This window comes from Zeus faber, assembly GCF_960531495.2.
Source record: "Zeus faber genome assembly, chromosome: 16".
Classification (NCBI taxonomy): Eukaryota; Metazoa; Chordata; class Actinopteri; order Zeiformes; family Zeidae; genus Zeus; species Zeus faber.
The window spans coordinates 29976974-29998114 of NC_137202.1; the positions used below are offsets into that span (position 1 = coordinate 29976974).

General features: G+C 42.4%; 1 protein-coding gene across 1 annotated transcript in view; it reads right to left on the minus strand.

Annotated features, from left to right (window-relative positions):
* Positions 1-2786: 2786 nt before the first annotated feature.
* The window catches only part of opn4a (opsin 4a (melanopsin)), a gene marked incomplete at both ends in the record, with an annotated part of 39147 nt that continues 20792 nt past the window's right edge, over positions 2787-21141 (minus strand). The window contains 4 exons of the mRNA XM_080016497.1: positions 2787-3017; positions 13012-13182; positions 14022-14217; positions 18722-18829. Of these exons, the coding sequence (XP_079872623.1) occupies positions 2787-3017; positions 13012-13182; positions 14022-14217; positions 18722-18829 (706 nt within the window). The remainder of the gene's footprint in view (positions 3018-13011; positions 13183-14021; positions 14218-18721; positions 18830-21141) is intronic.

The window sequence follows — 21141 nt, forward strand, 5'->3', positions numbered from 1 at the left end:
CACCACAAAGAAAAGGTTCAAATCATAGGGGCATCTTTTGAAAAGTGCATGGTCCTCATCAGGAATGCATCCCAGACATTTCACCACACATGGAGACAGTCTTTTGCTTTTCTTCTCTTTTCAAATTTGGCAATTACCTCGGGTGAAAATGAATAAAACATCAACAACTTAAGAAGAACACAGAGAACCCAAGACGGCGAGTCCCACATCCTGGACGTGCAGGATGTTGAACACTGTGTCATCATGGCGGCGATAAGGAGACGTACAAAACATAATGATCATCATATGTGCCAATCTACAATTCAACCAACGGCACAAACAAAACACGCACAGGGAAAACAAAAAGGTTTGGATCTGCAGAGGTGGAAAACCCAGGTGTAGCAGGGATGAGATGGAGATGATTCATCTGGACTCTCTCCGCCATCTGATGGCACTGAGGGGCCTCTGGAGAGCGTCCCAGGAGCAGGCGGGGGCTCAGGGACGGCTCCTCTTTAGGGGATTAAACCCCAGAACCTTTCGGTTTTCGAAGCGGACCTCCGACCAAACGACGTCCTTTCCCGCCTCCTCGGTCTGGAGTTGGACATTTTCTTGCACCGTCCGGATTCCCATCGATCTCCAACGTGCTTCTCTGTTCGTCAACACCATTCACCGCCAAGTACCAGGCACGGGACTTGGCACGGTCTTTCTATTCATTTTCATATCATTTTTGAAGTTACTTTTCTTTGGGCACGGGGCAAAAAGTGCATCCGTTATAACATTGGAAAATGTGTCAAATTTTAGGGTTTGTGCAAAGAATCTCTTGAACTTGAACTTGAACTTCTTTATCTCTGATCGCACTGCGGAGCTGCGAGCTCTGAGCCGCGGCATCTGATCAGAACCAGGGACCGGAGGGGGAGGGGTGGTGCCTAGTCAGAAATGTGATTGGGTCAGCCCAAAATGAACCGATGGGCTGCTGTCCTTGCTTTATGGGCCGGCCGATGGACAGTTTTCCTTATTTATCTTTTACTTATTTCGGCCCCACGGTGCGTCAGCCCACCGGGAAAAACGTCTGAGTGGTGTCATGATGGTGTTGTTTGAGCAGCCACACCTGTCTTGGGTCTCAGTAACTGGGGTCCCAGGATCAGAATGGCGGTACAGCTGTTGCTCGTTGGTTGGTCTAATGAGCAATAGGTAAAACCCTCATCCCCACATATAGGAGAGGAGCCCTCATCATGACATGTTGTCCATCTGCTCAGGGCTTGTTCCACCTTGCCCCCTCTCGACAATAAACTGGTGTGTTTTCTACTCCATTGTCTGTGTCTTTGTGCCGGAGGGGCCTGAAACTGCTGCAGTCCGGTATGCCGGATTACCTGTCCGCCCCTGGGTTCAGGCCTCTGTCACGGCGACGCTCTCAAACTGAACGCCGGGACTTCTTTGGTGTCAATACGGTGTTCCCCAATCGCCGACCCACGCATCCTTGACTTGTGTGAACTCCAGGGCGGAGTGGGCCTCGGTCGGCAAAGTCCAGAGTCCAGATCGAACACAGATCGTTTAAAACTTCACGGTTGAGGCGCAAGCTTCAATCCGAAGTTGTCTCTGCGCTTCAACGATCTCTGAGTTCTTCCCTCAGGTGTGGAGTGTGTGTCTCTACCAACTCAAGCAACGCAGCCGTGCAAATGGTTCAAAAAGCTGCTTCCTCATCTCATACAGGCACCACAAATGACAACCCACAACAAACACCGAACCAAAGTACCCAACCCTTCAACTTTTCCTTTTTGGTTCTGTAAGGTTTGGGGATATTTTTGGTACATTTGTGTATGTTACATGCTCACACTTACTAAAATGCAGAGTATGGTATGTATGGCCAGGAACACAGAGATGGTTTGACCCGATTAGTTCTTATCCTCACTCTGATCCAACTCACACCAACGACGAGGACCGAATCCTGTCCCGTCCCCTCTCGCTGGCTGGACGGAGGGAGAGCCAGATGAGCGGCTCGCCGCCGCACATTTCATGAGTGATGCCTCCGTATGTCCCCTTGTCCAAGCGGTTTTGGGGTCCTGACTCTGAAATGTCCTCTGGGGATAAGCGCAGAGGGCGCGATCAGGAGACAACATGTTTTTACGACGAGTCACCTTGCTGCGGGCGCCGGACGCCGACACGCAGCGCTCAGCTACGCTTTGTCGTTTCCACGGCGCCTCAGTTGCTGGAATCTGCTGATTTGAGTTGAGTGCGTTCGCCAGAGCCACCGGAGTCAAGCACCAGATTCAAACAGTCACGGCTTCCAACTACAGTTCAGGGGACGGTCACTAGGTGGTGTTGACTGAATGGAAGTCAATGGAAAAAGAAGAAACTTGCAACTCAATATATTTTTTACGGCGTCAATATGTTCTAACGGGTGTATTGGTTCTGCTTTGAAGATGATGGTTCCATAAAGATGATTCAAAGGGAGGGATATTTCAGGGTGCAGACGTCTTGGTTGATAGGTCTCTTGTTTGTGGTGGAGCTAAGTGGGCGTGTCCCGCTCTTCCTTCAGCTATATGGTGGTTAAGACGTGTGGAACCGGAGAAAGATGAACATTTGAAGAAAAAACTGCAGGGTTCAAATGTCCGTGTTTACATGTTGGTCCATCTTATGTTCTATGAATCTGATCTGAGTACAAACTTGTATCCGGAGGGAGGTGTGACGTTGCTCCCCACGCTGACGGAGCACTTTTATATCTGAATGTTGGACAAGTGGAAGGTGCGCTCGTGGACCCTTTGTATATTTAAATTTTTTACACTTTTCTTCGACTGTACGAGCGCGGGTCAGACCAAGGGGTCGGAGCCGTCACTCGCACCGGACGGGAGGGCGGAGCCGTACGGCGTCTCCCTGGAGGCGGAGCCCGCCCCCGCGCCACTGTTGGCCAGCCGAGGGCGGGCGGAGCGTGAGCCGGTGCGGCCGACGGGGAGGAAGGGGCTGGACTCCGAGGTGATGACGATGCTCGGGATGCGGCCGAGCGTCCCCCTCACCGCGTGGCCCTCAGCCACGTCGCCGCTCTGTGGAGACAGGAGAACCAGGAAGGGTTTCACTCACAAGTCTCCAAAGCGCCTCACGATCAGTACGTTCTAGAATCAAACCAAGTGTGGATCACAGTCACAGCTGAACCTTCCGGGAAGAAGTGGAATTAAGAGAATTAGAGATTTTGAGAAAGTAAAAGGGAAGAGATCCTCATGAGGAGACAGCACTAAATGGAGATAGTAGGACGGGGCCTTGGGCAGGATCTCGTCATTCAATTTGACTTTTATACAAAGGCTCACGATCACCATTCTATATATCGATATATCGACATTTAATACATAATGATGATTTCACAAATTCAGGAAACATTTCAATTTATTTGTGGCTATGGTAGTTGTATAAAGTGGGAAGCAGATGCCAGACTTCCAAACAAAGTATCGATAATACAATTTTAAAATTGATCCAGAAATTGAAACAATACTTGTTTTTTTACCCCCGTCCCAAAACGTGACGTGTTCCTGAGGTTCCTCCGACACGCAGCGGCTTGAGGAGCGTCTGCGCCGAAGCTTCTGCGTCCGCCATTTTAATCAGCCCTCGACTTATTATCTGCCCTGACTGTTACGGGCACCACCCGCTGCCCCCTCTCCCCCAGCCGCCATGGAGCTCGTCCTTCTACACTTAATTCTGTTTCACGTTGAGTCACTCACTGACATTTATGCTGAGGAGAAGCAGCAGATTTAATAAGGCCACGCGCCGCGCTGCCTTGCTCACCGGCCGCCGCCTTCCGACGCAGCGAGCCGGCTTCTGCCGCTCTGTGCGGGGACGTTTAATTCCACTTCAGTGAAGAAAATAACACAACAGGGACGCTGAATGATTTCAAACTCAAAACGGATCGTTGAGAAAAAAATAAATAAATAAACAATAATAATATTTTCGCACGAGGTCCAGGAACTTGGGAAAAACCGTCTGAGGAACGATCGAGCTGCAGCTTTTAAACACTGAGCGTGAGAGAATCCATCGTGTGTGAAGCCACCACAGAAGATTCAGAAGAAACCAAATAAAGCATCACTCAAAAAACATCATCTGTTTATACTGTAGATACACATTCTTCAAATGTAATGCATAATATAGTATGCATACAGTATGTCATATAGTAGTAGTAATATAGTATGCATACAGTATGTCATATAGTAGTAGTAATATAGTATGCATACAGTATGTAATATAGTAGTAGTAATATAGTATGCATACAGTAGGTAATATAGTAGTAGTAATATAGTATGCATACAGTAGGTAATATAGTAGTAGTAATATAGTATGCATACAGTATGTCATATAGTAGTAGTAATATAGTATGCATACAGTAGGTCATATAGTAGTAGTAATATAGTATGCATACAGTATGTCATATAGTAGTAGTAATATAGTATGCATACAGTATGTCATATAGTAGTAGTAATATAGTATGCATACAGTATGTCATATAGTAGTAGTAATATAGTATGCATACAGTATGTAATATAGTATGCATACAGTATGTAATATAGTATGCATACAGTAGGTAATATAGTAGTAGTAATATAGTAGCAGTAATATAGTATGCATACAGTGTGTTATATAGTAGTAGAAATACAATAGTCGTAATATAGTATGCATACAGTATGTAATGTAGTAGTAGTAATATAGTATGCATACAGTATGTTATATAGTAGTAGTAATACAGTCGTCGTAATATAGTATGCATACAGTATGAAATATAGTATGCATACAGTATGTAATATAGTAGTACTAATATAGTATGCATACAGTAGGTAATATAGTCGTAGTAATATAGTAGTAGTAATATAGTATGCATACAGTAGGTAATATAGTCGTAGTAATATAGTAGTAGTAATATAGTATGCATACAGAATGTAATATAGTAGTAGTAATATAGTATGCATACAGTATGCAATAAATAGTAGTAGTAGTAATATAGTATGCATACAGTATGTAATATGGTAGTAGTAATATAGTATGCATACAGTATGTAATATGGTAGTAGTAATATAGTATGCATACAGTATGTCATATAGTAGTAGTAACATAGTATGCATACAGTATGTCATATAGTAGTAGTAATAAAGTATGCATACAGTATGTCATATAGTAGCAGTAATATAGTATGCATACAGTATGTCATATAGTAGTAGTAATATAGTATGCATACAGTATGTCATATAGTAGTAGTAATAAAGTATGCATACAGCATGTCATATAGTAGCAGTAATATAGTATGCATACAGTATGTAATATAGTAGTAGTAATATAGTATGCATACAGTATGTAATATAGTAGTAGTAATATAGTATGCATACAGTATGTTATAAAGTAGTAGTAATACAGTCGTCGTAATATAGTATGCATACAGTATGTAATATAGTATGCATACAGTATGTAATATAGTATGCATAGAGTAGGTAATATAGTCGTAGTAATATAGTAGTAGAAATATAGCATGCATACAGTATGTTATATAGTAGTAGTAATACAAAAGTCGTAATATAGTATGCATACAGTATGTAATATAGTAGTAGTAATATAGTATGCATACAGTATGTTATATAGTAGTAGTAATACAGTCGTCGTAATATAGTATGCATACAGTATGTTATATAGTAGTAGTAATATAGTATGCATACAGTATGTTATATAGTAGTAGTAATACAATAGTCGTAATATAGTATGCATACAGTATGTAATATAGTAGTAGTAATATAGTATGCATACAGTATGTAATATAGTAGTAGTAGTAATATAGTATGCATACAGTATGTAATATAGTAGTAGTAATATAGTATGCATACAGTATGTAATATAGTAGTAGTAATATAGTATGCATACAGTATGTAATATAGTAGTAGTAATATAGTATGCATACAGTAGGTAATATATAGTAGTAATATAGTATGCATACAGTAGGTAATATATAGTAGTAATATAGTATGCATACAGTATGTAATATAGTAGTAGTAATATAGTATGCATACAGTAGGTAATATAGTAGTAGTAATATAGTATGCATACAGTATGTAATATAGTAGTAGTAATATAGTATGCATACAGTAGGTAATATAGTAGTAGTAATATAGTATGCATACAGTAGGTAATATAGTAGTAGTAATATAGTATGCATACAGTAGGTAATATAGTAGTAGTAATATAGTATGCATACAGTATGTAATATATAGTAGTAATATAGTATGCATACAGTAGGTAATATAGTAGTAGTAATATAGTATGCATACAGTAGGTAATATAGTAGTAGTAATATAGTATGCATACAGTATGTAATATATAGTAGTAATATAGTATGCATACAGTAGGTAATATAGTAGTAGTAATATAGTATGCATACAGTAGGTAATATAGTAGTAGTAATATAGTATGCATACAGTATGTAATATAGTAGTAGTAATATAGTATGCATACAGTAGGTAATATAGTAGTAGTAATATAGTATGCATACAGTAGGTAATATAGTAGTAGTAATATAGTATGCATACAGTATGTAATATATAGTAGTAATATAGTATGCATACAGTAGGTAATATAGTAGTAGTAATATAGTATGCATACAGTATGTAATATAGTAGTAGTAATATAGTATGCATACAGTATGTAATATATAGTAGTAATATAGTATGCATACAGTAGGTAATATAGTAGTAGTAATATAGTATGCATACAGTATGTAATATATAGTAGTAATATAGTATGCATACAGTAGGTAATATAGTAGTAGTAATATAGTATGCATACAGTAGGTAATATAGTAGTAGTAATATAGTATGCATACAGTATGTAATATATAGTAGTAATATAGTATGCATACAGTAGGTAATATAGTAGTAGTAATATAGTATGCATACAGTAGGTAATATAGTAGTAGTAATATAGTATGCATACAGTAGGTAATATAGTAGTAGTAATATAGTATGCATACAGTATGTCATATAGTAGTAGTAATATAGTATGCATACAGTAGGTAATATAGTAGTAGTAATATAGTATGCATACAGTATGTAATATAGTAGTAGTAATATAGTATGCATACAGTATGTAATATAGTAGTAGTAATATAGTATGCATACAGTATGTAATATAGTAGTAGTAATATAGTATGCATACAGTATGTAATATAGTAGTAGTAATATAGTATGCATACAGTATGTAATATAGTAGTAGTAATATAGTATGCATACAGTAGGTAATATAGTATGCATACAGTATGTAATATAGTAGTAGTAATATAGTATGCATACAGTATGTAATATAGTAGTAGTAATATAGTATGCATACAGTATGTAATATAGTAGTAGTAATATAGTATGCATACAGTATGTAATATAGTAGTAGTAATATAGTATGCATACAGTAGGTAATATAGTATGCATACAGTATGTAATATAGTAGTAGTAATATAGTATGCATACAGTATGTCATATAGTAGTAGTAATATAGTATGCATACAGTATGTCATATAGTAGTAGTAATATAGTATGCATACAGTATGTCATATAGTAGTAGTAATATAGTATGCATACAGTATGTCATATAGTAGTAGTAATATAGTATGCATACAGTATGTCATATAGTAGTAGTAATATAGTATGCATACAGTATGTCATATAGTAGTAGTAATATAGTATGCATACAGTATGTCATATAGTAGTAGTAATATAGTATGCATACAGTATGTCATATAGTAGTAGTAATATAGTATGCATACAGTATGTCATATAGTAGTAGTAATATAGTATGCATACAGTATGTCATATAGTAGTAGTAATATAGTATGCATACAGTATGTCATATAGTAGTAGTAATATAGTATGCATACAGTATGTCATATAGTAGTAGTAATATAGTATGCATACAGTATGTCATATAGTAGTAGTAATATAGTATGCATACAGTAGGTAATATAGTAGTAGTAATATAGTATGCATACAGTATGTAATATATAGTAGTAATATAGTATGCATACAGTATGTAATATAGTAGTAGTAATATAGTATGCATACAGTATGTCATATAGTAGTAGTAATATAGTATGCATACAGTATGTCATATAGTAGTAGTAATATAGTATGCATACAGTATGTCATATAGTAGTAGTAATATAGTATGCATACAGTATGTAATATAGTAGTAGTAATATAGTATGCATACAGTATGTAATATAGTAGTAGTAATATAGTATGCATACAGTAGGTAATATAGTAGTAGTAATATAGTATGCATACAGTATGTAATATATAGTAGTAATATAGTATGCATACAGTAGGTAATATAGTAGTAGTAATATAGTATGCATACAGTATGTAATAGAGTAGTAGTAATATAGTATGCATACAGTAGGTAATATAGTAGTAGTAATATAGTATGCATACAGTATGTAATATAGTAGTAGTAATATAGTATGCATACAGTATGTAATATATAGTAGTAATATAGTATGCATACAGTATGTAATATAGTAGTAGTAATATAGTATGCATACAGTATGTAATATATAGTAGTAATATAGTATGCATACAGTATGTAATATAGTAGTAGTAATATAGTATGCATACAGTATGTAATATATAGTAGTAATATAGTATGCATACAGTATGTAATATAGTATGCATACAGTATGTAATATATAGTAGTAATATAGTATGCATACAGTATGTAATATAGTAGTAGTAATATAGTATGCATACAGTATGTAATATAGTAGTAGTAATATAGTATGCATACAGTATGTAATATATGGTAGTAATATAGTATGCATAGAGTATGTACAGTGGTACCTCGACTTATAACTGCATCTACTTACGACCAGATACCAGCAGTGATAGTCACCAACGTTTGTATCGACTTGCGACCGACTGCTTAGCCAGTCAGCAGCCAGTCAGCAGCCAGTCAGCAGCCAGTCAGCAGTCAGTCAGCAGTCAGTCAGCAGCCAGTCAGCAGCCAGTCAGTCAGCAGCCAGTCATCAGCCAGTCAGCAGTCAGTCAGCAGTCAGTCAGCAGCCAGTCATCAGCCAGTCAGCAGTCAGTCAGCAGTCAGTCATCAGCCAGTCAGCAGCCAGTCAGCAGTCACTCAGCAGTCAGTCAGCAGCCAGTCATCAGCCAGTCAGCAGTCAGTCAGCAGTCAGTCATCAGCCAGTCAGCAGCCAGTCAGCAGTCAGTCAGCAGCCAGTCAGCAGCCAGTCATCAGCCAGTCAGCAGCCAGCAGTCAGTCGGCAGCCAGTCAGCAGCCAGTCAGCAGTCAGTCAGCAGTCAGTCATCAGCCAGTCAGCAGCCAGTCAGCAGTCAGTCATCAGCCAGTCAGCAGCCAGCAGTCAGTCAGCAGCCAGTCACCAGCCAGTCAGTCAGCAGTCAGTCAGCGGCCAGTCAGCAGTCAGTCAGCGGCCAGTCAGCAGTCAGTCAGCAGTCAGTCAGTCAGCAGTCAGTCATCAGCCAGTCAGTCAGCAGTCAGTCAGCGGCCAGTCAGCAGTCAGTCACCAGTCAGTCAGCCAGCAGCCAGTCAGCAGTCAGTCGGCAGCCAGTCAGCAGCCAGTCAGCAGTCAGTCAGCAGCCAGTCAGCAGCCAGTCAGCAGTCAGTCAGCAGTCAGTCAGCAGCCAGTCAGCAGCCAGTCATCAGCCAGTCAGCAGCCAGCAGTCAGTCGGCAGCCAGTCAGCAGTCAGTCAGCAGTCAGTCATCAGCCAGTCAGCAGCCAGTCAGCAGTCAGTCATCAGCCAGTCAGCAGCCAGCAGTCAGTCAGCAGCCAGTCAGCAGCCAGTCAGCAGTCAGTCAGCAGCCAGTCACCAGCCAGTCAGTCAGCAGTCAGTCAGCGGCCAGTCAGCAGCCAGTGAGCAGCCAGTCAGCAGTCAGTCAGCGGCCAGTCAGCAGTCAGTCAGCAGTCAGTCAGTCAGCAGTCAGTCAGCAGCCAGTCATCAGCCAGTCAATCAGCAGTCAGTCAGCAGCCAGTCAGCAGTCAGTCAGCAGCCAGTCAGCAGTCAGTCAGCAGTCAGTCAGCGGCCATTCAGCAGTCAGTCAGCAGCCAGTCAGCAGCCAGTCAGCAGCCAGCAGTCAGTCAGCAGCCAGTCAGCAGCCAGTCAGCAGTCAGTCATCAGCCAGTCAGCAGCCAGTCAGCAGTCAGTCAGTCAGTCAGCAGCCAGTCAGCAGTAAGTCAGCAGCCAGTCATCAGCCAGTCAGTCAGCAGTCAGTCAGCGGCCAGTCAGCAGTCAGTCAGCAGTCAGTCAGCCACCAGCCAGTCAGCAGTCAGTCAGTGGGTGACCTACATGGTGTGTGCAGGTAGTTGGTGGCTTATGGATATTTACTGTGTATTTACTGTGTATTTTCTGTGTATCTAGTTCATTTTCACCTTCATGATGAGTCCTAAGAAGAAGGACGATGGAAAAAGAAAAAGACAACGATTCCCATTGAAACTAAGAAGGAAATCACAGAGAAACATGAGCCTGGAGTATAAGGGAAAGATTGCTTGGACATACGACCGTTCTTATAGAACCAATTACAGTCCTAAGTCCAGGTACCACTGTAGTAATATAGTAGTAGGAATAGAGTAGTAGTAATATAGTATGCATACAGTATGTAATATAGTAGTAGGAATATAGTATGCATACAGTATGTAATAGAGTAGTAGTAATAAAGTATGCATACAGTATGTAATATAGTAGTAGGAATATAGTATGCATACAGTATGTAATATAGTAGTAGTAATATAGTATGCATACAGTATGTTATATAGTAGTAGGAATATAGTATGCATACAGTATGTAATAGAGTAGTAGTAATAAAGTATGCATACAGTATGTAATATAGTAGTAGGAATATAGTATGCATACAGTATGTAATAGAGTAGTAGTAATATAGTATGCATACAGTATGTAATATAGTAGTAGGAATATAGTATGCATACAGTATGTAATAGAGTAGTAGTAATAAAGTATGCATACAGTATGTAATATAGTAGTAGGAATATAGTATGCATACAGTATGTAATATAGTAGTAGTAATATAGTATGCATACAGTATGTTATATAGTAGTAGTAATACAATAGTAGTAATATAGTATGCATACAGTATGTAATATAGTAGTAGTAATACAATAGTAGTAATATAGTATGCATACAGTATGTAATAGAGTAGTAGTAATATAGTATGCAAACATTACAAATATGTATCCAAATAATTAAATAAAACAGTTTCTAAACATTCAGTATCGAAGTGGCAGCTCCATCAAAACAACAACCACACGTCCTCCAAGTCAGCAAACAAACAGAAGGTTCAGGAAAGCCTCACGTTGGGGATGCTGCCACGTTCTGCGTAGCTGACGCTGGCCGTGGACATCTCTGTGTCGTTGGACAACTGGAAATACAAACCAGATCGAGAACACAACATGTCACCAGAGGCTCCTTTTCAACCATTCCATCATCTATTTGTTCCACGCAGGCCCCGTGGGACCCTTTCCGCTCGGCTGCAGCTTCCCACTGGGGTGCCATGTGGTCCAACGGGGCACACATCCCATGCTTGTGGAAAACATGGTCATGCATGGAAACTGTGCATTTCATCAGGTTTTTCAAAGATTTATTGACTCTTTTGCCGTTTGAAAAATCAGCCTCATTAGGCTACGTGCTAACGCTAACATAAGAGACTAGAAACAGGAAGTTGTGTCGCTTCCCACTGGCAACTTTTCGCCGCTGACATTAGGCTCTGGACGTACTGCGACAATTACAACAAGTACTTTTCAATTAAATGTTGCATCACTGCTTTTCAAAACATATTAAAAGAGATGGTTCTAGGGTTATATTATTCATTTATTTATTATTTGAATTTTTCAGGGATGTTGGTGCAACCAGCTGTGAGTCAACGTGCACCATGTGGTCCTTTCTCTAAATTGGGGAGGGAACTGGAGAACTTGAAATAAAACTGTAAGTCAAGGTCAAGTGTTAATCGTTCCAGGAACATTGGACTCCGCTCCCTCCCCTGGCGACGTGATTACGTCTTTTTAAGGATCCGCGCCACATCTGGACCGCTGCCAAAGTTCAAGTTGGAGCTCCGTCCGAGGGCGTGGTGGAGGGGTGGAGGGGTGGAGGGGTGGCCGGGTGGAGCGAGGGGCGGGGTTTTCGATGCTGCGAGTTATTTTGTCACACTTTGCCTGAAAAGGGAAAAGGAGCTGGTGGTGGCGTCGATACCTCCACGGAGATGAGGGATGAAAGCGTCTCTCATCTCAACGCTCGACCGCAGATTAAAGGTCAAACTGTCTTTCAAAGAAGCCAAAGACAGACAGATAGACAGACACAGACAGACAGTTGTGATCCAACAAAAAATACTCACCCTCAGCTGAACCAGAGAATTACCCACCACCCCCCAGGGTCCAGCGAGGTCACTGCTACGTCAACACTTGACTCCTGACCTGCTCCCAGCGCTCAACACATTCTCACAGACCATTGAACCAGATTCCAACTGGAGTTAAGACGTGGAAGCAGGAAATGTGCAGCTCAGTGGGAGACGTTCAACCTCTGTCTTCTGTCTTTGACTTTCTTTCTTTGATTTTCCTTCCTTTCCTCTTTCCTTCCTTCCTTTCCCTTTTCTTTGATTCGACTTTAAATTCTGAAGCTCTTGTTCAGGAGTTAAACGTTACTGAACTTGAAAAGGAGGAAGGCGGCAATATTACACACACACACACACACACACACACACACACACACACACACACACACATATATATATATATTTTTTTATTATCTTTACAGAATCCCGTATTTGATCCTTTTTTTGGAGCTGGCATTTTTAAGAAACAACTCATGAATGTATTTGCGACATGCACATGCTCCTCTATGTGGATCAACTGAAAAGATTCCGATGCCGATCCTCGGATTGACTCACAACGCTTGGAAATGAAGGCTGATGTTAAAATACATAAGGGTTTCCCTTCAAACAATTTAAATGGTGAACTAAATTGAATTTTCCTGTTTCCTGTTTTTGCTCTTCTACCTTTTCGAAGATGCCGGAGTCGTGGTTCTTCATCTTGGACTTAAAGCTGGAGGACGAGGAGGGTCTGTGCTCCGGCAGCTCCGCCGTGTCCTTGCTGATGTCACAGGAAACCTGGCGGCTAGCGGGTCGCGAACCCATGATGGAAGGATCGGCTTCGGTGTCTGTCCAGCCCTGGAAACAACAACAACGACAACATCAACAACAACAACATCAACATCAACAACAACAACATCAACAGCAACAACAACATCAACAGCAACATCAACAGCAACAACAAAACAACAAAACAACATCAACAACATCAACAACATCAACAGCAACAACATCAACAACAACATCATCAACAACATCAACAACAACAACAACAACAACAACAACAACAAGAACATCAACAACATCAACAACAACAACATCAACAGCAACAACATCAACAACAACAACATCAACAACAACAACATCAACAGCAACATCAACATCAACAACAACAACATCAACAGCAACAACATCAACAGCAACAACATCAACAACAGCAACAACATCAACAACAGCAACATGCTGTGACTCACTAAGGTTCACACACTTAGATGTTGGATTGCTCTTCAGCACAACGTGTCACACGTAACAGATAAAAGTCATCTGATCAACATCCAAGAATGTCCTCAAAATATATATATTTAAAATGTGCATCGTAACTTTTCAATTTTAGTTTTAAGTCCCATTCGGATAAAGAAACAGACGGAGCGAGCGAACAGAGGGATGTGAGGTTGGTCGTACTGTCGGATACAAAATTTTGATGCAAGAGTCAAAAGTCTTAAATGGAGAGGGGCGTGGCTTATCACAGGCAGAGCCCAACTCTCCCCAGAAATGAGCGAGACGTCCCCTTTCTTTTTGGTTGTTGTTGTTGTTTGTCGTATTCAGTGTGAAGCGAGGCATTCGTGCCTTCCCTCCAATCACTGACGCCACACAGGGGATCGAACCCCTAACCCTGGTAGTGTTAGTGCCTTGCTCACCGACTCGCTGTCGGAGGCGGAGGAAAGGCGGGACTTCCTGGCGCCGTGGCTCCTGAAGTTGCTGCTGTTGTCGGAGGTTTGACTGGTGACGGTGGAGCGACGCGTGGACACGAAGCTGCTGCTCGCCGAGCGCAGGTCCTGAGGACGCACGCACAGCAGGACGCCCAGGAAGGGGATGTACTTAGCAAGAGCCAGCCTGAGGGGGAGGAGGGGAGGACAGAGCTCGATCAGAAGAGAAAAACATTTTCATGCAGGATTATGTTTGACCATCACTTTGATGTGATGGTCAGCTGTCTGGTATTTTAGAGCTCTGCAGTGTGTGTGTGTGTGTACAGTCCAGTTAGCATTCAGGTTCAGTGAGCGCTGGTCGCTTCACTGCGTCTGCATCACTTTGGCAGATTAGAGCAACGACAGAGAACCTGTTTCCTGCAGTGACCTCTCCCCCCCAGGAGCCCCAAACAATACAAACACCACCCCCCAAATCAACACCTTCAAACCACACCTTCTGCGGAGCCATGGAGGCGCTTTCCCTCAGGTCCAAACTGTCCAATTGAATTCAATGACAGAATTTCCCCTGAAATGAAGGCGGAGCAGCTTGGACCCTCCTTCGTAACGCAGCGTGGGCTTCCCGTTGGGGTTTGGACGATGGAGCTGAACTTGCACAACAAATCCAAAAAGACACGACTCTTGGATTTTTTATTTAAAATGACAATTGAACCTCCGGTTATGACTTCATAGGGGATGGTATCTCAGGAGGTAGAGCTGGTGGTCTAGTCATCTAAAGGTTGCTGGTTCGATCCCAGGCTCCTCCTGCTAGCATGCTGTAGTGTCCTTGAGCAAGACACTTAACCCCTCATTGCTCCTGATGGCTGCGTCCGTCGCTGTTTGAACAATTGTAAGTCGCTTTGGATAAAAGCGTCTGATCAATGACTTAATGTAATGTAATGTAATGACTCCAGACTGAGAAGTCAGAATTTTTACAGATCTTCTAAAATCCTTTAAAAGATCTTATTTTGTACCACGCAGAATTACTCCAAAAAGTGAGAAATTACAGAACAATTATTCTACGAACAACATGACCTAAATATACAGGAATACGGTGTGGGGTTGGTGTGGGGTTGGTGTGGGGGTGGTGTGGTTTAAGCAGCCATGCCTGTATTGGATCTTGTTAATTCGGCCCAGGATCAGTGTGGCTGTACACCTGTTGCCCATCAGAGCAATCAACGAGCAACAGGTAAATCACTACCCCCCCCCCACACACACAGGGGAGGAGCCTCTGTCATGACAATGTTCCACCCGCTCCCTGCTTGTTCCATGTGTCCACTCTCTACAATAACCTGGTGTGTTTTCCAATATGTCTGCCTGTGTCTCTGTGTGGGAGGTCCTTGACAACGCCTCAACAACAGCGACCGGCAAGATAGCCGCTGCTGTTTAGACTGTTCTAGATCGATTATCTAAATCAACAAGTAGTAACAAGTGCAGCTGCTTTAATTAATATCTCACTTAAATAAAATGTTAATAAAATCAAAAAAACTAAATAAATTTGGCAAGTCAGTCTGAATCGAAATAAATAATAAAGTTTGTGGTGTTGCCCATCTTCGGGACGTGTTGTCGACATTTTATTCAATGAATATTTACCGTCTGCTTTGGGTCAGAACTAAAATATCATCCCAAAAAACAAAAAAACCTCAAACTATGTATGTATGTGGCCTTGTTGTCAACGACACGTCTACTTTCTCCTCCTCCTCCAAGTTGCTCAGTCTGGACGCTGCCGCTGTGTCTACAAACGCAACCTACCCATGAGGAAGGGGCGGGGCTTCTTCTAAATTGACAAACCTAATTGGCTTGAGCTGAGGGGTCAGCTTTAAATTGCCCAAATTGATTAGCTGTCCATTGCCTTATGCTTCTATAAATGAACAAATCAGAAGAAGACTTTATCGAAACGATCGAGTCTGTTATTTCGACCTCGGGGAAAAAAATATGGCGATAATTATCCTTTTATCGCCCAGCACTAATTAAAATTGTGCTTAGAGGGAATTAGTTCACTGGAGAGATTTAAATAATATTTAATTCTCTCCAGTGAAAATAATTTAAAAAAATTAAAAATAATTTTTCCCGGTAAAAAAATCGCCAATTGCCGGATAATGGAAACCCCGCTTACAAGTTATTGAAAAGAAAGTTGGCAGCAAACGCAGAGGAAAACGTTACAGCCATACAAACTGAGCGGCCGGATTCTAAAGGAACAACATCCACCGCAAAGTTAAAAGAGAAGCGGACGTTCAAACCTGCATCTGATCGGTCTCCACCAAGCAGCGGAGGGGGACGACCCGCGCTCCTTTTTGGAAGACTGGCTGCCAAAAACTCTGGATTATCCTCATCACACCCACATTGTTATCAAAAGGGCGCATCGGCTGGATGGGCCCAATCCAAGCGCGAGCGCTGCTAGACTGCCCATAATGAGATTCCTTAATTAAAAAGGATAAAGTCAGAGCCCAGAGCACAGTGGATGTAAAGGGTAAAGTTTAAAGGCAGCGTGATGTCATTCACGGAGCTCTCTGCTGAGGTCCATTTGACGACGTCCAAAGGAAACTCCGAGACAAGCGCCTCCAGCACGGAGTGATCTTCCCCGCGAAACTCACGAGTGCTTCTCTGGGGTTGGACGCACAGGTTCAACAACCCAAAAGACCTGGAGGTGTGAGCGCCAAGGTGCCGCTCCGGATCAGGGGAAACGGGCAGACGCCAGCTGAAGGTCATTTTGCCAAAACTATGGTCGACATAACACCAACCCCAACACCAGCACCTTCAACATTGTTCAGGGCCCTCCGGCACAGAGACACAGACGACGGGGGGTTGATAACACCAGTTTATGTAGAGAGGAGGCTAGGTGGAACAAGCCAGGAGCAGATGGAACCTGTTATGACAGGGCTCCCATCTTGACTGAGTGTGTGGACAGGGTTTTAACCTGATGCACGTTAGCCCAACCAACGTGCATCAGGTGTGGTTACTAAGCCACCCCATCCATTGTATTTGGAGTTTAGACGCCTCAATTAAATTCTGCTTTGGGTTTTAGTAACATTAGGAGAGATGAATGCAACTTCAACCTTCGTGACTTGAGTTAGAACATTTTCTATAGATCTAAGCATTGTGATTATTTTTCTTTAGAATTGAATAGGTCAAATTCAATCTATTGTAATGTTGTTGTCTGTTCTATAACTGAGATTTAGAAAATACGGTTGGAGATTATGTTCATTGTTTAAGAGACACACACCTTTGTTATTTTGAATTTTATGGGTTAAATTTGAGTAGATTGCTAATTTAAAAGAGAAGACTATCACAAATAAGGTATAGCATAGTGGATCCACTCGCTGGTCCATAACATCTATCGCATTAACACAATAATCATTTAGAGTCACCTTTAAAGCATTAAAATCCCTCTAATCAGCGCACTCAATTGTATATACACCACCTAAGTGACATAGGAATTATTGTCTCTGTTGGGAGTTACTTCATAACAATTTCAGTCATGACTCAAAAAAAATTAAATTCATCAAATAATTTTGAAATGCTGTGTCGCATGAGTAGTTGTTTAATTTGTACGCGCACGTCACAACATGCGGATGCACAAGTGAATTGCCTCTAAATGTACGCTGGGCAATACCTGCTGCGTCATCGACAACTGCCAAAAAATATCCGTACGTCATCATCAAGGTGTCAACAGTTCCTGACTCTTCCCGTCACCCCCACTGCCGCCGAGCACTCCTTCTCCAAAACTAAACAAACTAAAACCGAACTGAGGAGCACAATGGGACAGGACCGACTGAGTGGGTTGCGAGAAGAAGTTGGGCGGCGTATCGTGCATGAGTTCACATAGCGTGAGGCTGTCAACAACTAGAAGGCTCACATGGAGAAATCATTAAGTGACATGAACAGGGAAATCAAGAAAACAATACAGGTCATTTCAGGAAAAAGCACCTCTGAATAGACAAGGATTCCACAAAGTCTGAAGAGTGCTTAACATACGATATGAAAAGAGCTGCTAAAAATAGCGTCCTGTTGTCATTAGATGCCAAAAAGACATTTCAGAGAGTCCAGAGTGCACAGAGTGCACAGAGTGCACAGAGTGCAATGGCCAAACCTATTTAAAATTCTTGATCGATTCGGTTTCGGTGAAAGGTTCTCAAATTGGGTAAAACTTCTTTATACGCAACCTGTAGAAATGATTTTTACTAATATCATAATGTCTGACATGTTTGACATTATTAGGGGCGTTCGACAAGATTGCCCTCCATTGCTGAGCCTTTATATTGTGGCTTTAGAAGGTGTCGCCCACACACCGTCACTAACGACCACAGAGGACACGAGCGCAGGCTCCGAGCGGCGGTGGAGGAGCAACAGGACGCAAGGCACCGTAACCACTGCAATGGAAACAAACAAGGACAAGAAGACCCTGCGGAGATGTGGAAGCAGATGGGAGGAAGTCACCACATTCTGAAAACTCAGGAAACTTGGCGCAGACGTCAGAACCTGTGGACGCGGCGAGAACGCCATGAGGGTGGGCTTGGGGGGGCTCCGTAGCGCCCTCTGCTGTGTGGGAGGTCAGGATAGAGCGGCTCCCATGTTCACAAAATCTGGGACGCCCATTGCTCTCATCTTTTCAGACTTATTTCACATGGGCTTTCATGAGCTCCGCCCTGTCCCACCTGTACTTGGGGTGTGTGATGGCGTAGATGATGGGGTTGTGGATCGCAGAGGCCTTGGCGATGACGGCCGGAACAGAGTTCATGTAGGGGGTCAACATGTCAGAGTAGCTGAGAATGGAGAGAGAGAATAAAGAGAATAGAGATAAGAGAGTGATGAGAGACAGAAAAGATAGATGGAAATAATGAAGATAGAGAGATATGTGAGGGTTAGTTTGATTGTGTCTGTTACCAAGCATGTAAAAAGTGATTTTTTTACAGGCCTATGTGTACATGTACATACATATATGCATACATACACACACGTATGTGGTGTGGTGATGGTGTGGTTTGAGCAGCCACACCTGTCCTGGGTCTAGTCAATTGGCCCCAGGATCAGTGTGGCTGTAAACCTGTTGCTCGTTGATTGGTCAAATGAGCAGCAGGTAAAACCCCCATCCCCACACGCACACAGGAGAGGAGCCCTTGTCATGACATGTCACCATCTGCTCCATCTGCTTGTTCCAACTAGCTCACTTACAATATACTGGTGTGTCTGCAACCCCACTGTCTGTCTGTCTGTGCTGGAGGGCTCTGAGTACGCCACTCGCAGGAAGTGTGCTCGGCGAAAGTTCCACAAAATGCTTTCCCACTTAAGACTGAGGCTTGTAATCATCAACATTTTATTTTACTAAAGCGAAAGCATCGTGGCCGCTCCTCAGTCTTTTCATTTGATGTGTGTGTGTGTGATGTGTGTGCGATGTGTGTGATGTGTGTGTGATGTGTGTGTGATGTGTGTGTGATGTGTGTGATGTGTGTGATGTGTGTGTGATGTGTGTGATGTGTGTGTGATGTGTGTGATGTGTGTGCGATGTGTGTGCGATGTGTGTGATGTGTGTGATGTGTGTGTGATGTGTGTGATGTGTGTGTGATGTGTGTGCGATGTGTGTGATGTGTGTGATGTGTGTGTGATGTGTGTGATGTGTGTGTGATGTGTGTGATGTGTGTGCGATGTGTGTGCGATGTGTGTGATGTGTGTGTGATGTGTGTGTGATGTGTGCGATGTGTGTGATGTGTGTGATGTGTGTGATGTGTGTGTGATGTGTGTGATGTGTGTGTGATGTGTGTGATGTGTGTGATGTGTGTGATGTGTGTGCGATGTGTGTGCTGTGTGTGTGATGTGTGTGTGATGTGTGTGTGATGTGTGTGTGATGTGTGTGATGTGTGTGTGATGTGTGTGATGTGTGTGCGATGTGTGTTGTGTGTGTGTGATGTGTGTGCGATGTGTGTGCGATGTGTGTGATGTGTGTGCGATGTGTGTGATGTGTGTGCGATGTGTGTGCTGTGTGTGTGATGTGTGTGTGATGTGTGTGTGATGTGTGTGTGATGTGTGTGTGATGTGTGTGCGATGTGTGTGCGATGTGTGTGCAATGTGTGTGCAATGTGTGTGATGCGTGTGTGATGCGTGTGCGATGTGTGTGCGATGTGTGTGCGATGTGTGTGATGTGTGTGATGTGTGTGTGATGTGTGTGATGTGTGTGTGATGTGTGTGATGTGTGTGATGTGTGTGCGATGTGTGTGCGATGTGTGTGATGTGTGTGATGTGTGTGATGTGTGTGTGATGTGTGTGTGATGTGTGTGTGATGTGTGATGTGTGTGATGTGTGTGCGATGTGTGTGCGATGTGTGTGCGATGTGTGTGATGTGTGTGTGATGTGTGTGATGTGTGTGTGATGTGTGTGCGATGTGTGTGATGTGTGTGATGTGTGTGTGTGATGTGTGTGTGATGTGTGTGATGTGTGTGTGATGTGTGTGATGTGTGTGCGATGTGTGTGATGTGTGTGCGATGTGTGTGATGTGTGTGTGATGTGTGTGTGATGTGTGTGTGATGTGTGTGTGATGTGTGTGATGTGTGTGATGTGTGTGCGATGTGTGTTGTGTGTGTGTGATGTGTGTGCGATGTGTGTGCGATGTGTGTGATGTGTGTGCGATGTGTGCGATGTGTGTGATGTGTGTGCGATGTGTGTGATGTGTGTGTGATGTGTGTGTGATGTGTGTGTGATGTGTGTGCGATGTGTGTGCGATGTGTGTGCGATGTGTGTGTGATGTGTGTGATGTGTGTGATGTGTGTGTGATGTGTGTGTGATGTGTGTGCGATGTGTGTGCGATGTGTGTGCGATGTGTGTGATGTGTGTGTGATGTGTGTGATGTGTGTGTGATGTGTGTGCGATGTGTGTGATGTGTGTGATGTGTGTGTGTGATGTGTGTGTGTGATGTGTGTGCGATGTGTGTGATGTGTGTGATGTGTGTGATGTGTGTGATGTGTGTGTGATGTGTGTGATGTGTGTGTGATGTGTGTGATGTGTGTGTGATGTGTGTGATGTGTGTGCGATGTGTGTGATGTGTGTGCGATGTGTGTGATGTGTGTGATGTGTGTGATGTGTG